At 35.3% G+C, this 18442-nt stretch overlaps 1 protein-coding gene across 1 annotated transcript in view; it reads right to left on the bottom strand.

The window, feature by feature from the left end:
• The window catches only part of TANGO6 (transport and golgi organization 6 homolog), a 194107-nt gene that overhangs the window by 164419 nt on the left and 11246 nt on the right, over window positions 1–18442 (bottom strand). The window contains exons 5-7 of the mRNA XM_003758529.3: window positions 16558–16694; window positions 15692–15854; window positions 9919–10004 (exon numbers count right to left, since the gene is read on the bottom strand). Of these exons, the coding sequence (XP_003758577.1) occupies window positions 9919–10004; window positions 15692–15854; window positions 16558–16694 (386 nt within the window). The remainder of the gene's footprint in view (window positions 1–9918; window positions 10005–15691; window positions 15855–16557; window positions 16695–18442) is intronic.

The raw sequence follows: 18442 nt of genomic DNA on the forward strand, positions 1-18442 counted from the left end.
TTTCAGAATCAGCAGATTTTGGAGGTCTTAAATTTAAAATGTGCTTGTTTCTAATTTGCTGCAAGCTTAGAAAACAGAATTCAAATTTGTTAGAACTATATATAAAGTATGTGTAAGTAAGCTCAGAGTGAGCATCAAAAGCACAGCAGCTGACCTTCCTGTGTTTTCATGCTCATTGAAGGCAGACTACACTGTTGAAAACATCATGCTAAAAGGCATGGGAGCAAGCACACAACCCTGCTTTCTAAAAGCAACATGGCCCTTTCTTCTCTTCTCCCTGTTCAACTCTAGATCCAGCTTACTGCCCATCTAACTGCACACTGAAATCTAGGCAACAGGCATTCTTTACCCACTTTATCTTTCTTGTGGTGGACTGCCCAGACTCCTTGGAATGATTACAGATTTGTTCCAGGAGACTTTAATATAATCACAACAATCCCTTAACATCCACAAACAGGGTGGCAGCCCTTTTTGTAGTGGCTAGAAACTGGAAACTGAATGGATGTCCATCAGTTGGAGAATGGCTGAATAAATTGTGGTATATGAATATTATGGAATATTACTGATTCTGTAAGAAATGACCAACAGGATGATTTCAGAAAGGCTTGGAGAGACTTACATGAACTGATGCTGAGTGAAATGAGCAGGACCAGGAGATCATTATATACTTCAACAACAATATTATATGATGACCAGTTCTGATGGACCTGGCCATCCTCAGCAATGAGATCAACAAAATCATTTCCAATGGAGCAGTAATGAACTGAACCAGCTACGCCCAGAGAAAGAACTCTGGGAGATGACTAAAAACCATTACATTGAATTCCCAATTCCTATATTTATGCCCACCTGCATTTTTGATTTCCTTCACAAGCTAATTGTACAATATCTCAGAGTCTGATTCTTTTTGTACAGCAAAATAACAGTTTGGTCATGTATACTTATTGTGTATCTAATTTATATTTTAATGTATTTAACATCTACTGGTCATCCTGCCATCTGGGGGAGGGGGGGGGGGGGGTAAGAGGTGAAAAATTGGAACAAGAGGTTTGGCAATTGTTAATGCTGTAAAGTTACCCATGCATATAACCTGTAAATAAAAGGCTATTAAATAAAAAAAAAAAATTAAATAATCAGAAAAAAAAAAACCAAAAAACATCCACAAACAGGAGCCCTGGGAGGGCTCATCACTCCCAGGGAAACCCCTGTCACTCAGATAATGCTGGCTCACTTCCATCACAGTAGCTGTGGCTAGCGCCCACCTCCCTCTTGGTTTTAGGCTTCTTTTGATGTTTACTCTCAGAGGAGCACTGAATAGAGTTTCTTCTTTTATTAAATCTTCCAGAGAATCTTAAATGATAGTCAAGGATGGATGGCAGGAAATACCTGGTTATAAAGAAGTCTGTAAAACAGAGTTTTAGTCTGCAGAAAATTCAAAGGCACTCTCCTCAGCAACAAAGCAACACAATGGAATGTTACATTATCTCTACTTTCACTTAATTGTGAAATGGTAAAGACGTGGTTCATTAATGAATGTTCTCTGGGAAAGCGTTTTTGTAGCCCCTTTAAGGATATCTTCAATTCCTGTAGATAACAACTCTCAAAGATTTGGGGTGAATAGGACAGTAAGCATGGAGGTCAGCAGCTACTTATGTCTTCTTGAGCATCATTCTCTAGTATTGAAAATGTCTGGGATTTCTTGATATATTCTGTTTATTGAGATACTTTGTATACTGGTCCCTCAATATCCTCCCAATTTTATCTTCACCACAGACAGATTTTTCACCAATAAACGTATACAAGTGTACTGTTCTGTCATTAATAATAACAGGGCTCCTTTTCCATTTTTTCTTTGGTTATTTTCAGTCATGATTGACTCTTTGTGAGCCCATTTGGGGTTTTCTTGGCAAAAACACTTAAGGGCTTCGCCATTTCCTTCTCCAGCTCATTTGATAGACGAATAATTGAGGCAAACAGCTAATAAATGACTGGTCTTTTTCTTTTTTATTTTAGCCAAATGAAATAAATATATACTGATCCTTGGTGGCTTCAATACACAGAAGGGAAAAGCTGAGCATGGAGTAAAATAAAATAGGTCCAGTCCAGGGTTTTTGCAAGTCTTTTCTATTTTTCTTCTGTTTGCAGACCTTTTCATATTCATTGTAGAATGGTTTGGGGATGATTTGCTCAGTTGGATCTCTTGGCAAACTTTCTTTAAATTGTTTTTGTCCTCCACTGCTTTGCTCCACTTTATGAAACAAAATTAACCATAATCATCCATCAACCCTCCATGTTAAGTTTTTATAAACAAGTTTATATTTGAATCAACTGTTGCCTTTGGCAGTGATCTCCATTTGGCAAACAGCTCAGATGTTTGACTAAGTCGCTTTCTAGGTTCTTTTGGTCTCCTGGCTGTGGCAATTAATTTATGTTGGCTAAACTTCTGGATGAAATTATTGTAGTCAATGCTGATGTCATTTCCGTTGTCCCTTTCTCATTTTTTTTATTTCTAATTACTTGTTTAAATAATTCAGAGTTAAATGGTTTAAAGGACCATTACCTTGTTTCTCACACTTATTTTTACTTTATTATTAATTCTGATCTTAGTTCTGACAAGTTAGTTGATTGATCTGACTGCATACAGACAACTGATTCTGGGATAATTCCCACATCAATAACAAGTCTTTTTGTCTTTGTTAAAAACAGAATCCATTAAATATGTTTAAAATGATTATACATTTATAACATATCAATTTTCATGCTGTCTTGGGGGAAGGAGGAAGGAAGGAAAGGAGGGAGAAAAAAGTTTGGAACTCAAAATCTTACAAAAGTGAATGATGAAAACTATATTTACATGTAATTAGAAAAAAATACTGTTAAGTAAAAAATATAGAATCCATTTTATTATTTTCTGAAGTTTATTTGTGCTTGTCACACACAACTAGCTTCTATGTCATCTCCAGTTTTTTAATTTCTCTTCCTTTTTATTTAACTCTGTTTTGTCATATTTACTCCACCTGCACTTTTTTCTACCTTTGCATTGAATTCACCTGATATAACAATGTATATTGATTTGATATTATTAAAATTAAGAGAAATCAGTATTATTATTATTGAGGGAGGAACTATAGTTTCACCAATGACAACCTGAAAATGTGTGATAACATCTTTGTGATAAGAATCATAGTTGATTGTTTCACCAAGCAAAATGATTGCTTAGGACTTTATTCTAAATATAACATTAAATAAAAGGAAAAAAGGATCCTAACTATACAAAAATAATTTTAGCCTTATTTCAAAAATGAAAACTCTGAAACAACCCATACATCCAAAAATGAGAGTTAGATAAATTATGGTATATTAATGAAACAGATTATGATGCTGAAAAAAAAGTGATCCACATTCATATACACAATGCAACTGCACGTATATATACATAAATACTATGTATATGTGTATATATATATGTGTGTGTATTTATACATATATTGTAAGTAGTAGAAAAGAGGAATAGTTTCTTACATTTACTTTTGGCTCAAAAAATATTGGTCTCCCTGCCCCTCCCCCCCATGTGATATCAGCAACAAACATGGAAATACAAGAATTACATCTGTAAAATAACACTGACCAGCAAAATAAGAATAATCTACATTGATTACACACACACACACACACACACACACACACACACTCACACAAGCAATGGAGTTTTTTTAGATACATAGATTCAGGAAGAACCATAGAAAAATGGGCTTTTTTTTTTTAATTTGGAAAGTGTATGCAATAATCTTATTTTATATGATACTTGTTTTATTGGTGTTTGTTATGAATCCTGAGTTAAAATAACAATAACACGATAAAAAAGGCCCAATTCTTATGTCCTAAGAGGTACACAGAAAGCAACAGAAAACCACAGCTGGAAATGATAGCATTACATCCTCACAATCATCTCTGTCAAATCAAATGCCTCTCCTTGTTCCATAGTTGCTGGATCAATTCTACCCTCCGAGATGCTTTCCTAATTTCCTGTCTCTGAAGCCACAGTCTATAATTTGGTATTAGCAAACGATGAGCAAAGACAATGTGTCCTTTGTTGCAGAATTTTGTACGATATTTACCTTTTTCCCCAACATAAACTCTCCCTCTGTTTTCTCATGGCAGCTGAGCTGCCAAAACCCTGTGGAAGGAATAATTACTCGTCTCCACTTCCTTCCTGGTTTTGTTACATTCCAGACCCTTTGTGGTACCAAGTGCTTTTACAGCCAGCTAAGAGCTGGGCAGGTTTAAAATGCAATTGCTGGAGGAGGGAGTGGCCCTTTCTTCACAGGCGCCAAAGGGCACCAGGAAGCCCTCTGTGCTCACCTGAAGAGTGGCAGCTCCTTTATTCTGCCTTCTTCCAAGGGGGCAGCTACCTTGAAATCCCATGAATCATAATTATATTATTTTGCTGATGGAAATTTTAATCTATTTTTTTTATTCAGACCTCTATATTCAAAATTAATCATCTTAGGCCTGTATGCATAGGAGACACTTGTATGTGACCTATCTGGAAGGCCCTGGGCTTCAGGATCTTGAAAATACTAATTTTCTAGACTTGTAATTACAATTCTCTAAATTTCCACATTCCAAAAGAACCCAAACCTCTAGATCCTGATGACAAGCCCTATCATTTTAAGGTGATTTGTTTTTTCCTTTTAAGCATACGTGTATGGCTTATTCAGTTCCTTGCTCTGAAATTAAGTTATTTAAATTCTCGATTTCTTGTTGTTAATCTGAGTTATTTATATTTTTGTAAATATTCATCCATCTCATTAAATGATAGTTCTGTTGGCATGTAATTGGGCAAAGTTATTTCTAATAACTTCTCTGTTCTTTTTGTTAACTATTTTTGCTTTCTTTTTTAAAACAATCAAATTTGGTGATGGTTTATTTTATTATTTTTCAAAATAATTCTTATTTTTATCAGTTCAATGGCTTTTTTGTTTCTGGCTTCGTTTATATCTCTGATCTTCAGAACTTCTGTTTTTTGTATTTGGTTGTGGTTTTAAATGATAGTTATCCCTTCTACAATGTAAGGGTTAAGGCCCAGCATCCCTGTGATCTGGAAAATCCAGGTAAAATGTTTTGGCCCTCCCTTCATATCAAAGAAGAAATCTGAATTATCATGATATGAAAAGATACTGATATTATACTATGGATATATATTATGTACTTCTGAGTTTCTATAATTTTTTCTGTGCTGTCTACTGGTCTTTGTGTATTGTCTGCATCTTCTGAAAAACTCTCCCAAAATTCCCATTTAACTCCTTATGCTGACATATTGAAACTGGGAATGAGTAGTTATTGGAAGGGATAACTATAGTTATTCTTTTAGTTTCATGCTCAATTCAAAGATCTTTTTTTCTCTCTTTTGTTGATGAAACAGTTTGACACAAATTTTTCCCAATGACTTTTGCCTACTTCCTTCAGATTTTCATGTACTGTCTTGGTCTTATCATTTTCCTTGGTAAAATTATTATTTCTGTAATTTGTTTTTTGATCTATATGTTTTTCAGGATATTTTTTGGCCTCCATTCAAGTATGAAAATCAATGCTCTTACTGATTACTTTTATTGCACTGTGATAGATAAAAAAGGTATTTAATATTTTTTATGACACTTGAGGTTTCCTTTAACGGTCAATTTTTGTAAAGGTACCATGCACAGATGAGGAATATCTATATTCTTTTCAATTCCCAGTCAGTAATTATCAGTGATCTAAAATATTTAATTTTATAAAATTCTATTTAAGTCCTGATTTCTTTCTTTTTATCTTTTTGTTAAATTTCTGTAGATCTGAAGGGGGTGCAATGAAGTTTCCATTTATAATACTTTTGTAATCTACTTTCCCGTGAAACATGATTAGCTTTTTCTTTAAGTACTTAGATAGATGCTTTGCTATTCAGTGCATGTACTATATTAAGTAATGCTATTATTTCATTATCTGTGGCACTTTTAAGCATAATGCAATATCCTTGCTTATCTTTTTTAAACATGAATATTTATGCCATTCCTGCTTTTTTAATTTGTCTGAGACATAAGAAATTCTGTTACAACGCATTTGAATTCTGCATAAATCTTTATGTTCCAAATGTATTTCTTGTAAATAACACTGTAATATTCTGCTTTCCTCACCATTCTTCCACTCTCTATTTAATCGATGAATTCAATTCATTCACAATTATTACTATTAATAATCTTTTTACGGTTAGCAAGTTCCCTTATAATTTTTCCTCTTTTTTCCCTTACCTCTCTCTTTGAAAAAAAAAAAAGGGGGAGGGAAAGAAAAGCAATAGAATCCATATTAGTAATCTAAAAACAAGGTGTTCTGATCTCTCTCCCCTGCCTTCTTCTCTTCAACTAGCCAAGATAACAATTATTGGTTCTTATACTTTCAATCTCCCTTTTTTTGGTATTCATTTCAAAGCTGATGTTTATTTTACTTGCAATTACTTCATTCTCAACTGTACCCTTCCTCTGAGGCAGTGTGGTCCCCTTTCTCTGTCCCTGATGAGTATCCTGTTGAATTCAATGTTTTTCTTAAAAAGTGTGTGTGTGTGTGTGTGTGTGTGTGTGTGTGTGTTTTCAACCTTCCTTTATCCAGTGCAGATAAGATTGAGGTTCATGAGATACCAAATCTCCCACTCTTCTGTCTTGATACATACATTCATACACACACACACACATACATACACGTTATGTATAGAATAGTGTGTGTGTGTGTGTATATATATATATATATATATATATATATATATATATATAAATTATATAATTATTATTCTGTACTCCAATCATGAGAAACAATAAGTTCCTCCCCTTCTTCATTTCTTCTCTAGTGTATTCTCTTTTCTCTTCCTTTTCTATCTTCATAACCACCCTCAGACTCTGTGTTTGCCTTTCTTTATTTCTTCAATGACTTGAAGACAATGGAATTCTGAACCCAAGTTATCTTCTTCCCCCTATTAGAATGTAAACACTTACTAATATGTAATCATATCTGAATATTCAAATGAATTTACCAGGTTTCTCTTGTCTCCTGTGTTTCATTTCAAAGATTCTCTCTAATTCTGGCTTGACGCATCTTCCCCTGTAGGATTATACTAAGTTTAACAGGGCTAATTATTCTTGATTGTACCAAGAACTGTTATAATTGTTTATTATGATGTTATAAGGTCTTGTTATTAATTTAGCATTCACAGTAAACCCTTCATCTTTTTCTTTTGCCTTCTGGAGTATAATACTGAAAAATCTTTCCTCTATTAGAGGTGGAAGCTGCCAGGTGCTGCATGATCCTGGCCATATGAACCTGACTATATGTAGCATTTTTACTTTGATCTAGAAGCTCTGGAGTTTTGCTGCCATTCCTGAATATTCTCAATTTGAGTGTGTGTGTGTGTTTTAAGGAGATAGCAGGTACAGTCTTTTTACTTTTACTTTGACCTCTGATTCCAAGAAATCTGGGCAGTTTTCTTTTATGATTTCTTAAAATACTATATCCATGTTTTCTCTTTGGAGATGATTTTCAGGCAATCAAGTAATTCTCAAATTCTCTCTCTTTGATTATAATCTATATCAATTGTTTTTTATAACAAATATTTTATATGTCTTAATTTTGATTTTGTTCAAACAGGCTTAGTTGATACATTGGCTAATTTACTGAACTGCCTTTTCCTCCTGTAATATTTGTCTCTAAAATATAAAGTTCTCTGGGAGCAGGTTTCTTGGGGGGACTTCTGGAGGCAGCCTTCGTTTCAGTTCAGTAGATTACCCCAAATGCAGCCAGGAGTTAAAGTCCAAATCCTTTATTGTTTCCTTTTAAGTCTTGTCTCCTTCCTGGGGCCCAGTTAGCTTTCTTAGAGGCCTATCTCTCTTCTTGGTTCCTGCCACTAGTCCTTTGCCTCTGTCAGCTTCTGCCTCTAGCTTCCTCCAAATGAGCTTCTAGTGGGCTTCTGTCCTTTGGCCCTGAGAGCTTGTTCTTATGTATGTTCTCTTAAAGGTGTGAATCTTGTGGAATTATAGTAAGTACTAAGTACATGTAAATTAGAGAATCATTATCTCATCAATTCCACTGCCTTGGCACCTGATAAGAATCCTAACATCCTCCCTCTCTTGCTTTTTTCTTCTTTGTTGCAAAGGGTCCCTTTCCAAGAAGGGGGAGAAGAGTCTTATTCAGAAATTAAGGCAATGTAACAAACAGAACATTTTTTTTCTCTACTGGATTTATGATTCTATTCCTATGCCAATTCAAACTGGCACCTGCCTACTACTTTTATTCTAAAGTGTTACCTGGGGCATAGGGTGATTAGGAGAGTGACTCCCTAGCTCCAAGATCAGCTTTCCATCCACTTCAAAACACTATCTCCCCAACAACAACAACAACAAAAATCAATAAAAATTAAAAAGAAAATAATTTGAATTCTCATTAACTAATCCAATCCCACCAATTCCCTTTCTTCTAGCACTGGGCCACCAAACTAGTTCAGACCCTCATCATATCTCACCTGGGCTCTAGTCATAACCTTCTAATTGGCCCGAAGTTTCTGCCTTCTCCAATCCACAGCTATCAAAGTGATCTTAAATCACAGTATAAATTCAGTTACTACCTGGCTCCATAAGCTCCAGTAGCTCTTTATGACCTCTAGAAACAAATATAAATGCCTTCTTTGGGCATTTAAAGTCCTTTACAAATATGGCTCCAACTTTCCTTTCCAGGCTTCAACAAAAACTCCTATGATGTGGACTCTCAAAATTCACCAGCTTATTCTCAAACTTCATTCACAATAAACTCTTACCAGAATAAAAAGGAGACTTCAACAATAAAGAAAATCCCTCTGGCAAGTCCCATAAGATACTCATATAAGAGAAATTCACATTCTAAAAATCAGACTGCAAGACAGAGTTCAAGTTTGCATTTCATTGAAAGTGCTTTAATCAATGTTGTGAGCCTCCTCAGAAGAGAAACAGGAAAAAATATTATTAAAATAGGCATTTCTATAGAAAAATTAAACATGAGCTATTAGTTATATAAATCCATACCTTAAGCATTCCAGTGAATCAAGGTAATATTTTTATACTGTTTATAGAGCAAAATATGTTTGCATGTATATTGCAAAAAAGAAAATGGCACAATGAAATTATTTATATTATTAGATTTTAATTTGTTAATATTTGTGTATTAAGCTCTCTCATTAAAGATAAATTACACACACACACAAACCATGTATATCTCAATGATGTCACTAAAAAGGAGAGTTTCACAGAGTTCATATCTCAGGGGCAGTGTGAGATTTAGAGGTAGCAACCCTGATTCTCATTGTCCCAAGAAAAAAGACAAAAGTATTTTCTTGAAATTTGGACTTCTAAATCAGATGAAGAAATTAGGTTGGATTGTAGTTTGATATAATGAAAAGGACACAGACCAAGGTACAGAGCTGAAATTCTGACTCTGACCCTAGTTATATGATTTTGAGAGTTTGAGGGCAGAGGAAAGGGAAGAGAAGGGAATAATCATATATATGATGCCCACTACCTGCCAGACACTGTGAGAAGTCCTTGTTACAAATATCTCATTGGATCCCCACAACAACTCTATGAAACTCCATTTTGCAGCTGAGGAAACTGAGGCAAACAGAGAATAAGTGACTCGGCCAGGTCACAGTGCTGGTCAAAGACTGAGGCAGAACCTGAATTCCCAATTTCCTAACTCTAAGGCTGTGCTTTACCTCCTGTGCCATGTCACTGTCTTGGGCAATCAGCAATCCCTCTGAATCTACAGGCACAAAAATACTCAGAATACTTACTTCACCTGATTATTAGGAGAGAACTTCATAAATCTTGGTATTATCCAAAAATGAATTCTTATTATGGAATTACTTACCTTAAATGCATCTTCCAAACAGCGGCTAAGTTCTTCCTCCTTTACCACGATGGTTCCTGGACGTAATTCCAGCTCTGGTAACAACTCTGGAGAACATAAACAGGGAGATAAAACCTCTATAACTCATTAATTAAGAAGTTTCAACAAAAGCAATTCCAAATAGTAGTCCAGTATTTGATAGAACACCAGAGTGCAGGGAAAGCCCCTCTGGCTGATAAGTAACTGTTAATAAAACTGGAAAATCATTTAATAGAAATAGGTTAAGACTAATACCTCCAGAGTTCCACATGGATAAGTAACCTGAATATAAAAGATCATATTATATATTATTTTTTTTTTAAATTAAAGCGCAAGATTAGGCATTCTCACAACTATAGACCGAATTATTATTTTTTTTTTTTTGCAAGACAATCGGCAAAGTGACTTATTAGCTATCACATAGCTAGTAAATATCAAGTATCTAAGGCCAGATTTAAACTCAGGTTATTCTGACTTCCACTGAGCAAATCTAGCTGTCCCCATACACAAAATACTTAAAGTATAAGGAAGATTATTTTCATGTTCTTTCCCCCAAAATCCAATCCTCTTCCCATCATTTCTCCCAAGAGAACACAAGGTCCTTCACTGGGGGTCTAAGAACCAATTCTGATTTTTGTTCTCCCCAGCCCCAGACTGACCCAGAGAAGGAACCTGAATGCTGACTGATTGACTGAACTGAGATTACAAACACAGAGATCACAAAACATTTAGGTTACCTGGAATTAAAAAGGTCTAACTTTAATGTCTCTGATCAAAGTCTGACATCTAAGATATAGAGGGAGTTGACACAACCATAATAAAACCAAGAGCCATTTCCCAATAAACAGATGATCAAAAGATATGAACAGTTTTGAAAAGAACCACAAATGGATTGTATAAAAACACGGTTCAAATCACTAAGTGTGTATCTAATTTATATTTTAATGTATTTAACATCTACTGGTCATCCTGCCATCTGGGGGAGGGGGTGGGGGGTAAGAGGTGAAAAATTGGAACAAGAGGTTTGGCAATTGTTAATGCTGTAGTTATCCATGCATATAACCTGTAAATAAAAGACTATTTTTTAAAAAATCACTAATAAGAGAAATATAAATTAAAATACTGTATTTCACCTCACAATCTTCAAATTGGCAAGGATGTCTCCAAAAACCTATCAACAGTCATGGAAAAGAAGCTGTAGGAAGACTGGCACCTTAACACAATATAAGGAGAGGAACTCCAATGTTGTGGAGTTTAATTTGGAATTATGCAAGAAAAGTGACTAAACTATTTTAAACATTTTGACGCAGAGAGCCCATTTATAGACATAAACCCCAAAGAAGCAAAAAGCATAAAGAAAGGTCCAGTATAGTCCAATATAATCAGAGAAGCACTTTTTAGTAGAAGCAAAGAACTATAAATAAACTGGAATTTCACTGATGATTTCATTGCACAAAATATGGCCTACAATTGTAACAGAATATTACAGTGTTGCAAGAGATGGAGGATATGAGAATTCAGAGAAAGACGAGGATGAATATGAAGTGAGACAGAGTGAAATGAGCTGAATTAGAACAATATTCACATTGGTTACAGCAATATAAAGAACACTAAAAGGAAACTGGACTAGGAAGAACTGAAAAACTATTATGATCAAATATCTTTTGCCCCAAAGACCCAAATATTTATAGCAATTCTTTTACTAAAGAACTAGAAATGAAGGGGAAGTACAATGCAGCAAAATTGTGCTGTAGAAGTATAATGGAATAATACTCACACCATAAGAAATGACAAAAGAGATGATTTCAGAGAAGCCTGGGAAGGTAAAAAAAAGAAACTGATGAAGAGTAAAGTGAGCTAGGACAACAATTTATCTAATAATAAGGATGTTTAAAAAAAAAATTTAGGAATGCTAATCAATGCAATGACTAACTAAAACTTTAAAGGGGGGAAGGGAAGAAAAAGGCATTATTTATTTAATGTGTATTATACAGACAAGCACTGTTCTAAATACTTTACAAATCTCCCATCTCATTATTATCTTCATAAAGACTGATCATAAAGCATGCTACTTATATCCTGTTAATTCAAGGTACAAAATGATACATATATTTTGGATGGCAATCATATGGATATGTTCTGCTCTGACAATGCTCATTTTTGATAAAGATCAAATTTTTCTTTCTTTTTTAATTTGAGGAAGAGTAAGAAGTTTAAAAATAAGTATATATATTATTTAAATATGTGTGTGTATATACACACACACACACAAATAAAATAAAATACCCCCATGGGACTATGAAAAGAAAATGTTGTACATACTGTCAAATATAATCACTGTATCAATTATTTTTGCTTAATATTATTCTTTGTCATAAGGGAGGTTTCAATTCCTAGGGCAGAATTTGGAGGTGGAGAGAAATATGGCTAGAAATGAGTGAAGTTAAAACAAAAGATATCAATAAGACATATACTGTCAAATATAATCACTGTATCAATTATTTTTGCTTAATATTATTCTTTGTCATAAGGGAGGTTTCAATTTCTAGGGGCAGAGTTTGGAGCTGGAAAGAAGTATATCTAGAAATGACTGAAAAAAAACAAAAGATATCAATAAAACCAATTTTTAAAAATAACAAAAAGGATCTGCTTTTATCCAAAAAAGCTTTACTACAACAATGAGATGATAAGTAGCAGACAAAATCAGCCAGTCTACATAATTGCCATTCCCCAAAATGACAGCATTCAAAAAAATCTGACCTGACAGCCTCATGTTCCTGAAAAAAGAAAGCATACATTACATAAAATCCTGTTTATAAGTGTATTTTACTTTTCTAGAAGTGATAATCACTCAAGTTACACTTTTTCTTAGTCACCCATGTAATCAAAAGCATTGACCATGAAACAAGGCCTGTGACTATAGAAAAGAATGAAATTAAATGAGCCACAGAGAAATCAGACCGACAGTTCTGGCCTCATTAGCTCAATGTTCAAACCAATTGAACTAATTAGTTATTTCACAAGCTGTGGTAGTCATAGTAATAATAACCATAGCCACCATTTATATCATGCTTTAAGGTTTGCAAAGTGCTTCCTCACAACAAGCCTGTAATGTAGACACTGTTATTCTTTTTCTTCTTCCCATTTTTCAGATCAAGAAACTGAGGCCTCCCCAAACTAGTAAGAATCTGAGGCAAGATTTGAACTCAATTCTTCCTTATGTCAAGTCCTGTCCTTTGGTCATTGGGTCACTAAGCTTACTCTATTCTAACAAATGTTTAGTCATTAAAAACACCCTATAGGCCTGTTGAACTATTCACTTATGTGAACACAAAAACTAAGAGTCTAGGACTCTGGTTCTGAAAAGAACATTTCTATTGTTATTCAGTTGTGTCTGACTGACTGTGCCTCCATTTTTCTTGTTTTTTTTGGCAAAGATACTTAGATGGCTCTCTTCTCCGGCTCATTTTACAGATGAAGAAACTAAGACAGGTGGATTTAAGTGACTTGCCTATGATCACACAGCTAGCATGTGTCAGAGGCCGCGCTGAACCTAGAACAATGAGTATTCCTAATTTTAGATCCAGCACTCAATCAACTGTGCCACTTAGTTGATTTTAGGAATTTCACTGTCCTTTAAGATAATTCACATTTTTCACTCAAAAACTATCTCCCATGTCTGTGAATTATTATATTTCTTTAATCAATAATAAGAAATGACTGGTTTACTGATCATTATTATTAAGCTAAAATGATATGACTGGTTTACTGATCATTATTATTAGGCTAAAATGACTTTGTAAAACAAACTCTTTCATTCAACCAAAATGTCAAATTGTTCCTTTTTTAAAGCTAAGCAGAGCAATCTCTCCTTAGATAAGCTCTCCCTGAAAGGGGTATTCAATAGCAAATAAACAAACTTCCGCAGAAAGAACAGAAGAGGAAAGAGAGACCAAAGAAGTTGTTTAGCTATCCAAGTTTAGTTTGGCCTTACGTGGCTTCTGTGAGATGAGTAAAATGTGGAGCAAAGATCCCCATCCAGAACAGAGAGAAAGTAAGAGGAAGGAGGTTAAACTGCAATCACCTGAGCTCTCTCCCATCCTAATAAGAATGACTCTGGAAGGAGCAGGACAGACGCCGGACAGACAGGGGTCTGCCCACCAAGAGTCAGCCAGGCTTAAAGATAGACCAAAAACTGACTATTTTTCATTAAAATTTTGTTTTTTTTATATTATATATCGCTTCCAGAACAAGGAGAAATAGCTTAAAAAAAAAAAAAAGACAGAGAGAGGTTAATTGTATGTTAATATAAATTTTGTTGTTCTCTGCAAGCTTATTCTATGCCTTGCGTCAGACTTGGGGAAGACATGCAAGATCAGAGACAGGACTTGGGCTGGACCTGTAATGCCACAGAAGGAGGAGCTTCCTCTATCAGTGCAGCTTAGCTCCTTCTCTACAACCTCCAGTCTTAAGGAGATGCCCGAAGCATTCCTGTAGGGTTATGGGAGAGTTTTGAATCTAAGTCTTCTTGGTTTCCAAATCTGTTCTCTATCCATAAGGACACTGCCTTTCACAGAAATCAAACATGTAAAATGGACATTAAAACTCCTGGGGAGTTTAAAAATTAATTTCATTCATTCCTGAACCACACCATGATAACTAATATAAGTGGTGCTTTAAAGTTTACAAAGCTTTTTCTGCACAGGAGTCCTGTGGGGTAGGACAAGCCTAATTAGCTCCATTTTACATGTTTGACTGACTTCCAGACCACTATCGAACATTCCCACCAAAGCTCCCTCAAGATCTTTTAAATTCTATTCATGTGACCTCTTACTGTGTTCAGCCATTGGCTAAACTTAACTATCATGGAAAGTTCTGGCAATACACATATTTTTACCTTGTATTATATCAATACTTAACACTTATCCCAAAGAAGCCAAATACAGAGGAAAGATCCTGTAATATTGATAAGTATTCAGAGCAGCACTTTATGTAGTAACCAAGTGGGAAAAAATTAAGAAAGTGACCCCCCCCAAAAAAAAAGTAAGAGGCAAAATTGATGGAGTCTTCTTTTTCTTTAAGGAATGATAAATATGAAGAATTTAGATAAACTTAGGAAGCAGTGTAAACAGAAAGATGTAAGAAAAAGCATAATAATTTACACAATGAACAAAGTAATGCAAGGAACAAAAATGATTGGAGCTCTAATCAATGTAGTGACCAGCTGTGATCATAGAGGACTGATGATTAAATGTGCTTTCCAATGTTTAACATGACTGTACACCTATGTCAGACAGGCTTACTGTCATGAGGATGAGGGAAAAAAGGAAAGAAAAGAGAAAAATTTGTGTCAAAATCTTACAAAAATGAATTTTGAAAACTATCTTTACATTTTTAATTGGAAAAAAATAAAATACTATTAAGAATGCTTAAAGTATATGTATATTTATATAAATTATGATAAGTAATAAATAAACAAATAAATGTGCCTTCCTTCCTCTTCACAGAAAGACAGACAAGGTCAATGTGTTTCATTACTCTGCTTCACTCTACTTTCTCATAACAAATAATAATTCTATTTGGAAGAAGGCAGTGGGAACTGACAGCATTTTTTTTTAAAGTATCCAAAAAAGTATTTTATCCAAAAAAAAAGCAAGTGGTGAAGGATAACTCCCAAGGTTCTACGCTATAGTTGAAATAGAAATAACAGGTAATTTTCTTCTGGCTGGTAATTCCAACTTCATCGGTCCTTTACCTGCCATGCTTGAACAGCGATGAATTGGCTCTAACATTGGCTGAATCAAGTGTTTTTTAGCCAATTGAGGGTGTTCTCTTGTCATGGTCAAGAAGGTTGTGGTGGCAACTCTCTGAAACTGCCGGGCTACCAATTTATCCTGAATGTGCAATAAATCTAGAATCTGAAAAGGAAAAAAGAGAGACATCAGAAAAATCACTGAAAAATTCCAGATCTTCAAGCTACTAAAGCCTTTGAGTAACCAATGGCTGTCTGACTGCCAGAGATGCCCCAAAGAGACTATTAATAAATTTTTAAGCACCCAAGCTACTTTAGTTGTTAGTCATTGTTTAGAAAATGCTAGCTTTATCTTCATTGTCAAACATATGTATATATAATTCATGCATTTAACAACTTTGCATCAGGTTTTTCAATTTTGTCTGTAAGCATACTCTTCAGTACAAGGTAACCCTGGAGAACAGAGCACCCCAAAAGCACAGCTTTGAATTCCAACTAACAGTTCACTGTAGTGCTTTATGACTCTTCAGACTCCTGCAGATGCAAAATGATCATTCAATCTAGTGAAAGGAAATTTTCATCTCTACATTCAAAAGATCAGGAATAAGATAACAACTTCCATTTCATCTTCTAACCCCAAAGAAAAATTAATCAGTCCTTCAATATGTCACACTGTGGGTTCTCAACTAGTGGCCAACCTTCCAAAGGAATCCATTTAAATCCAAAGAGAGAGTGCCTCTTCATAACAGACTAAAGTATTATCCCACTTTTTCCTCTAGCCCCATCAAAAGATACATAGGGATGCTAAAAGCTCCTTTCAAGAAAAGAATAGAGGGCCTTCTGGAGGTAAAAATGTAATCATGACTTACCTGAGGGGAGATTTGCTGATAGTAAGCTTCTAAGGAAAGGGACTGTTGGGGGCAGGAGGCCAGAATCTTAGCCACCATGTCACACTTCCTCCAGTCAGCAGCAACTGCCTCAGCACCAGCTCCACCAGCTGCTCCAGCTGTACTCAATAGATGAAAACATCAAATAAACTCAAGGAACTTACTTAAGACCAAAGACTCTGAGGCTCAAAGGGAAGTTCATTTATCAAAGTGTAGAATCTGTTTGCCTAATGCAATGCATGCCAAGACTGACTTTTTCTTATTTCATCGGCCACTCACCCTTCCTCAGTGCACGACAGGGTAAGCAACAGCCCATTTACAGCTACCCACTTTGGTCAAGTGCAGCTTGCTACTCCCAAGACCTCCCTCTTATTTAATTACTGGAGAGTTTTTAAAAAGCATCAAAAGCTACTTGCTCAACAAAGTATTTCATTTCTATCCATCAAAAATAAGGAGATTAGTAGAATATAAATATTCACCCCATTCTCATAGGAATCTTCAGGATTCTGAACTGAAAAAGAACTGCTTCTTTAGTCATAAAGTAATGTCATATTTAGCACCCTTGTACAAATAAAGTGCTTTTTCATAAAGAATTTCACAGCTCCTTTGGCAATATGCCCTGGAATGTCTGTGAAATGAATTGCTTTGGCATTGTATATTAATATCTGCTCACCTATTGTTCGGTGAGTATAAGGGGCAGATGCTGCCCCTTTCTTAGGTGGACATTTGCATGAAACACAGAGAAAAACAAACAATTCTGAGGGTCTGCAGTTGATACAGGGAACTGACAAGACTGGAAGAAAGAAGGGATGCTGAGAGCTGATTAGAGACTGTCTTCTGCAGGAGCTGAAGAGCTGGCTCTCTAGCACCATCTAGAGCTTGGAGGAGGAGAGACCTCTCAGGCTTGCCTGCATTTCTCCTCTCAGCCTTTCTCCTCTGTTCTCCCCTATTTGCAACACCAGCTCTCCACCTTATGAGCAGCGGTAGTAAGCATGGGCAGTTAGATGGCGCCACAGTACATGGAGTGCTGAGTGAATGTCACTCTGGGCCAGTCACTGCATCCTGTCTGCCTCAGTTTCCTCATCTGCAAAATGAGCTGGAAAGGGAAAAGCCCAACCCCTGCAGGATCTTTGCCAAGAAGTCCCCAAAATGATCCATGGAGACTTGGACATAAATGAACCACAAGAGTGGTAAACCTCATTATTTAAAGAATATTCTATATTTACACCCTACTGTTTATTAGATACTAATTTCACATAAATGATCTCACAACAATTTTGGGAAATAGGCAGGGCAAGTTTTATTATGTGGCACAACAGGTTCAGAGAAGTTAGGTGACTTTATCTGGAGCAACACACCTTAGAGGTAGCACAGATGAGAATGAAATCCAGATTTATTACTACTACAAAAGTGTGCCCAAATAGATTACATATGATTGCTTTAGATTAATAACAGAAAAATGAAATACCATAAAATAGGAACTCTTTTTTATTTTTGGTCTTTACCTCAAACCATGATTTTCTAAGCGTGGAGAACTCCTAAAGTAAAAAAAAAAAAAATACCTTTACCAATGGACATCAGCAATATATTATCAAGCCCTTTGCCTATTTCTTGGACTCCTAAACTAAGAAGAGTTGTTAAAATAAAGTTTTATTGTCTTTACAATAACAGACAGGATGTACTTACTTACAGACTTGGGAAACTGCCTGGGACACAGGGAGATTAAGTGATTTGCTCCTTGTCCCACAGATGGTAAATATGTGTTAGGGACACAATAAATCCGGGTGAAATCCCAACCTGCCTCCTCCAAGTACAAAAACTAATTATTTCAGTTAGTTTTCTTGCACTTACTCTTGGACAAATGCTG

This window comes from Sarcophilus harrisii, chromosome 2 (assembly GCF_902635505.1).
Source record: "Sarcophilus harrisii chromosome 2, mSarHar1.11, whole genome shotgun sequence".
Taxonomy (NCBI): domain Eukaryota; kingdom Metazoa; phylum Chordata; class Mammalia; order Dasyuromorphia; family Dasyuridae; genus Sarcophilus; species Sarcophilus harrisii.